The 6,000-nt window shown below is 43.6% G+C and overlaps 1 protein-coding gene across 2 annotated transcripts; it reads right to left on the reverse strand.

The window, feature by feature from the left end:
- Nucleotides 1-984: 984 nt before the first annotated feature.
- On the reverse strand, nucleotides 985-5,774 carry LOC124000160 (matrix Gla protein-like). 2 transcript variants are annotated; one of them, XM_046306340.1, is made up of 5 exons: nucleotides 5,633-5,774; nucleotides 4,133-4,224; nucleotides 4,000-4,029; nucleotides 3,776-3,878; nucleotides 985-1,518 (listed from the first exon to the last, which is right to left on the reverse strand). In XM_046306340.1, exons 2-5 carry the CDS (start codon nucleotides 4,197-4,199, stop codon nucleotides 1,368-1,370), a joined length of 351 nt encoding a protein of 116 aa, XP_046162296.1. In that variant the 5' UTR covers nucleotides 4,200-4,224; nucleotides 5,633-5,774; the 3' UTR covers nucleotides 985-1,367. The 2 variants fall into 2 exon arrangements, with proteins under 2 accessions (XP_046162296.1, XP_046162297.1); XM_046306341.1 differs by having other exon boundaries at nucleotides 4,133-4,227; nucleotides 5,633-5,773.
- Between the last annotated feature and the right edge of the window lie 226 nt (nucleotides 5,775-6,000).

Raw genomic sequence — 6,000 nt, forward strand, 5'->3', positions numbered from 1 at the left:
CCACCGCAGTGAGGCCCCCGTGTTTGTACCGGGGGACAGGGTCTGGCTCTCGACCCGAAACCTGCCCCTCCGTTTGCCCTGCCGGAAGCTGGGTCCGCAGTGTGTAGGGCCCTTTAAAGTCCTGAGGAGAATAAACGAGGTGTGTTATCGATTACAACTCCCTTCCTATTATCGTATTAACCCCTCGTTTCATGTGTCTCTCCTCAGGCCGGTGGTAGCTGGTCCCCTGCAGGACAGTGAGGTGCCGGAGGTCTCCCCCCCCTCCCTCTGGACATCGAGGGGTCCTGCAGTACCTCGTGGACTGGGAGGGGTACGGTCCGGAGGAGAGGTGCTGGGTACCGGTGGGGGACATCTTGGATCCATCAATGTTGAGGGATTTCCATCGCCTCCATCCGGATCGCCCTGCACCTCGTCCTCCGGGGCGACCTCGAGGCCGGTGTCGGTACGCTGCGGGAGCCGCGTGTCAGGGTGGGGGGTACTGTCACGAGTCCGACCGAGGGTGGCTTCCCTTCCCGGTCGGGTGGCGCTCGGCGGTTGTCGTCACCGGCCTATTAGCTGCCACTGATTGTCTTTCCTCCCCCTCCTTGTATGTTTATTGTTAGCACCTGTTCGTGAATCATCAGTTGGGCTTTAGTAGACAGCCGGCCCGCCTGTTTCTTTGTGCGGGATGAATTATTGTGACCTTCGGTTATGTAATAGAGGAACGTGTTTGTTCCTGGTTGTGTATTCTGCTGTACTATTTTCGTTCCCTTGGCTTTTATTGTTTCAACACTACATTTTTCTGATTTGTTGCTACCACACTGGTCAAACTGGGACAGCTATTAGTGTTCACACATCTGCTCCCTATTCAAAATCATATTCAACTGAAATTTGGCAACACGTGGAACCAAATGAGGTGGAATTCTATAGCCCACAAGTAAGGTTACTAAGCCCCTCTGAGGAATATCGTGACACCATAGGATTTAGACAATGAATGTAAGAAACTCTTCAAAAACACTTTTTAATGCATATAAATACATATGGGTTAGACAGAGACTGTTGTCTTAGTGTGGATGGAAAAGGGGAACAATGGAGGTGGGTGTGAAGCTAATCTTCACAAACACAGATTTCTGAAAGCAGTTATTCTTTGAGGGTGTGGTGATTGTGAGTAGGCTATAAAGTTATACAATAAATGGCGCTTGAATTATATAAATGCGCAAGATTATTGGATCACTATATACGTAATTGATTTACTGATATGTTTTCATATATTTGTCACATATCACCGAACCAATTCGAACCAATCCTGTTACGTAATGTCAGTGTGTTGAATGAGCGTACAGTAAATCAATAGCAGGAATAATTGCTATGATAAGATGGACAGGGACTCAGAATCCACGGCTCCCCGTCGTGCCTGGATTCCGGGCTCCAAAATATCTCTGATAGGCCAGCTGGTAACCATAGCGATGGGCAAAGAAGCGACAGGGAGAGTAGTCCTCACATGTCTCTGTGCGCCTCTCCGCTGGAGACTTCATTGTTCTGAAACACAGACACAAGTCAACTACAATCACAGTCAACCATTATGAAACACAGATAAACAAAGAACACAGAGGCCTACAGTGCCTTCAGAAAGTATTCATATTCCTTGACTTCTTACACATTTTGTTGTGTTACAGACAGATTTCTAAATGGTTTAAATGGATATTTCTTCTAAAAACGTGTTTTTACAAATGTTAGCAAATGTATTGATATTTAAATACAAAAATAACCATTTACATAAGCATTCACACCCTTGAGCCAATATATGTTAGAATCAGCTTTGGCAGCGATTACAGCCGTGAGTCTTTCTGGGTAAGTCTCTAACATGCTGACCAGATCGGACACGTCGTGCGCGAGCGTCGCAAAATAAATGTACAAATCCATGTTATTCAATTATTGCACCCACACTGCTCGCGCGCGCCAACAAGTGTCTTCTAAAATAGAAGTCATTACTATTTCTGACACAGATTGTCCTGAAAGTTCTGCCTCTCCTATCTCCTCATTGGTTTATAGAAGCAGGTACCCACGTGCCATCTCCTCATTGGTTTATAGAAGCAGGCACCCACGTGCCATCTCCTCATTGGTTTATAGAAGCAGGTACCCACGTGCCATCTCCTCATTGGTTATACCCACGTGGGTGATTGAAAGACTTAACTGTTTTGCCGGTAGTCGTGGTAATACTATGAACGTTTAGATGCAATCACCATATAGGTTCAACTATGAAAAAGCCTGGAAGGAGGAGAGATGACTAGAAACGATTCGGTTGGCCGTTTCATGTGTGGATTAATTTGTCAGAGTAGAGGACCTTGTGCATTTCAGGTAAAATAACAACTCAATGTTTATATCCCAGGACAAATTAGCTAGCAACAGCAAGCTAGCTAAATAGTACAAATTATCTAACAAGTGCAAGCTAACTAGCTACATTGCCATACATGTTTAATGCTTTTCGACCTGTCCCCAACTTAATGGAATTGATTCAGAGTTTGATTTGATATTTTAACCTGCGTGTCGTGATCGCGTTTGGTGTAGGGGGACAAAATACATTTATTCACGATAGCGCACGATGGCGCACACGCACAGCCTGTTTGGGTTCCGTGTAAGAGCTTTGCACACCTGGATTGTACAATATTTGCCCATTATTCTTTTCAAAATTCTTCAAGCTCTGTCAAAATAGTTACTGATCATTGCTAGACAACCATTTTCAAGTCTGGCCATAGATTTTCAAGCAGATTTAAGACAAAACTGTAACTCGGTCACTCAGAAACATTCACGGTCTTCTTGGTAAGCAACTCCCGTGTAGATTTGGCCTTGTGTTTTAGGTTATTGTCCTCCTGAAAGGTGACTTAATCTCTGTGTCTGGTGGAAAGCAGACTGAACCAGGTTTTCCTCTAGGATTTTTTTTCCTGCACTTAGCTCCATTCCGTAAATGTTTTTTTTAATCCTGAAAAACTGCCCAGTCCGAAATGATTACATGCATACCCATAACATGAGTGGTACTCAGTAATGTGTTGTATTGGATTTGCCCCCAAAATAACACTATGTATTCAGGACAAACAGTTAATTGCTTTGTTTTGCAGTTTTACTTTATTGCCTTGCAAACAGGATGCATGTTGTGGAATATTTGTGTTCTGTACAGACTTCCTTCTTTTCGCTTTGTCAATTAGGTTAGTATTGTGGAGTAACTACAATGTTGTTGATCCATCCTCAGTTATTCCTATCACAGCCATTAAACTCTGTAACTGTTTTAAAGTTACCATTGGCCTAATGGTGAAATCCCTGTACGGTTTCCTTCCCCTCCGGCAACTGAGTTAGGAAGGATGCCCGTAGTGACTGGGTGTATTGATACACCATCCAAAGTGTAATTAATAACTTCACCATGCTCAAAGGGATATTTAATGTGTGATTTAAAAATATAAAAAATACAAATAGGTGCCCTTCTTTGTGAGGCATTGGAAAACCTCCCTGATCTTTGTGATTTAATCTGTGTTTGAAATTCCCTGCTCGACTGAGGGACCTTACAATTATCTGTATGTGTGAGGTGAGGAGATGAAGTAGTCATTCAAAAATCATGTTAAAACCTATTATCGTACACAGAGTGAGTCCATGAAACTTATTATGTGGCTTTTTTTAGCACATTTTTACTCCTAAACTTATTTAGGCTTAACATAACAAGGGGGTGAATAGTTATTGATTCAAGACATTTCAGCTTTGACATTATGGGGTATTGTGGGTTGGCCAGGGATCGTGTGTGTGGTACCTCCTGTAAGTGCTGCCTCTTGATGGAGTGTTGTAGGCACTTCCCCTCTGTGGACTCTGTGGGTTGATGAATGAGTTGGCTCGGGAAGGGCTGACAAACACATCTGGAATGTCATGGAATTAAATAAAACCATTTTATTAGAAGAAATTACCCCCATCTCAACAGGAGCGGTCATACAGATTTCAGTGACAAAATCATATTGAATTCACTAAATGGCCTATGACCTTCAAAGGATTCCGTGCTTTCTTGAGAATCTGTGGAAAAGAAGGGGAAAGTTATCCGTGACTTATCACTGTAGATCACCAGGTTTACTAAAAAGATTCTGAATTGACGTAGCGTTGATTTGTAGAAATGTACCGTAGCAGACGCAGAGAGAGATGGTGACAGACAGGGCCACACACTGGAGGAGAGTCCTCATCCTCATTCTGGCAGTCTGTCGGTCTCTTGGTCTGCTGGAGAGAAGACTGATGTTAAAATGTGTCATAATACCACCACCACCATGGGAGAAAGAAGGCATGGAGGGAGCGCATGACGTTACTGTACGTTAGGGACTGTGACAGCTATAAAACAAGTGAACTGATGGTAAAGAGTCTACATGGGTCTGTATGTGGGTTCATGTACATGTTAACACAGCCATAAATCCATTGACTACACACTATTTCTCAATGTCAACAAAAATAATAATATCTAGGCCTATACATTTATGTATTTTCAGAGTAGAGGGCAAACAAACAAATTCCCAAAACCAATGTTATTTTTGTATGACTGGATGTTAGGGACACCTAATCTTAACCAAAAAACCTAACCTTAACCCTAAACCTAACCCTAAAACTAACCCTAGCTCCTAACCCTAACCCTGAACCTAACAAAATGTCTCCAGTTTGTCAAATGTTTGTGAGTTTACTATTCTTGTAGGGACTACTGGTCCCCACAAGTATAGTTAAACACGTCCACACACGCCCGCACACGCACGCACACACACACACACACACACACACACACACACACACACACACACACACACACACACACACACACACACACACACACACACACACACACACACACACACACACACACACACACACACACACACACACACACACACAGTGACCTTGCCACGTTTTTGACACCTGTACAAATAGTCAACAAGACCCCAACCTTGCGAACAAAAAACCCCACATTCACCCACATCCATGTGCCCCATGGCAGACCCTGTCGCCTCCTGTGTTTATAGGGTAGGATGACAACCTGGTACAACGCCCCTCCTTTACATACCCAATGGCACATGTCACCCCCCAGGCATGGGGCACAGCTGGCCCACAGGGAGGGAGCTCACAGACCTTACAGGCAAAAGGGTTACGAGGATATCAATGAGTGGGTGTGTGTGTGTGTTAGTGAGGTGCTGACAGCATCGTCTGCAGCCTTTTATGCGCGTATGAAGCCTGACAAACACACAGCAGGCCCTGAGACCCCCCCCCAGGCCAGAATGTGCTCACCTCACTGGAAAAAAAACTTTACCATGCAGGATGCTACTAACCCACAAAACTGCACCACCAGGCTAATGACCCCTACTCACTCAGCACTCAGTAGCACATCAAATAAACTGAAGGCTGTACCCATGCATCTCACTGTATCACTATTTTTAATGGATCAAAGTCTGTATGTTTTGTTATTTACAGTTAATTTTAGGCTGCAAAAAGTGACAGACAATATTTACACCTAAACATTAACCTCCTTTATGGGATTTGATTTCTGTTGGAGTTAAAACAAAGTTACCAATATCAAATGTATATCTTGTTTTTAATGTATTGTGGATAGTATATTGTTATGTAGCTATGAGATAGTTGTACTTACCCTAAGAAGATAGTTATGGTGTCAACTCTCTGGTAAAGTCTCTTTCAGAATCCCTCTCTCTCTCTGGGGATATTTCTTTATTCTGTTTAGCAAGGCTTTTATACTTTTATACCTCTTCTCCCCCCACCCGTCTGTTTCCCCCTACTCCCTCTTTCTCAGCCCTCCCTGTCTCTTTCTCCTCCCTTCTTCTTTCTATCAGCCCATTCCACCTCCTCAATCAGACCACACTTAACTCACTCTCCCTTTCTCTTCTATAAACATACTCACACGTTCGCTGAAAAACAGATTATGGAAAGGTGGAGTGGAATGAAGCAAAACAGACGGGGTGTAAACAGAACGAGAGAGGGATGGGGGAGAGGAATAGAGAG

The sequence above is a fragment of the Oncorhynchus gorbuscha genome, linkage group LG16, assembly GCF_021184085.1.
Source record: "Oncorhynchus gorbuscha isolate QuinsamMale2020 ecotype Even-year linkage group LG16, OgorEven_v1.0, whole genome shotgun sequence".
Taxonomy (NCBI): domain Eukaryota; kingdom Metazoa; phylum Chordata; class Actinopteri; order Salmoniformes; family Salmonidae; genus Oncorhynchus; species Oncorhynchus gorbuscha.

Excerpts from the sequence above, each read along its gene's own strand:
- LOC124000160 (XM_046306340.1), bottom strand. The coding sequence starts at position 4,199 with ATGAGGATGAGGACTCTCCTCCAGTGTGTGGCCCTGTCTGTCACCATC. Across the intron at positions 4,030-4,132 it reads CTCTCTCTGCGTCTGCTACG|ATTCTCAAGAAAGCACGGAA; the intron begins GTACATTTCTAC and ends TCTTTTCCACAG. Across the intron at positions 1,519-3,775 it reads AGAGGCAGCACTTACAGGAG|AACAATGAAGTCTCCAGCGG; the intron begins GTACCACACACA and ends TCTGTGTTTCAG.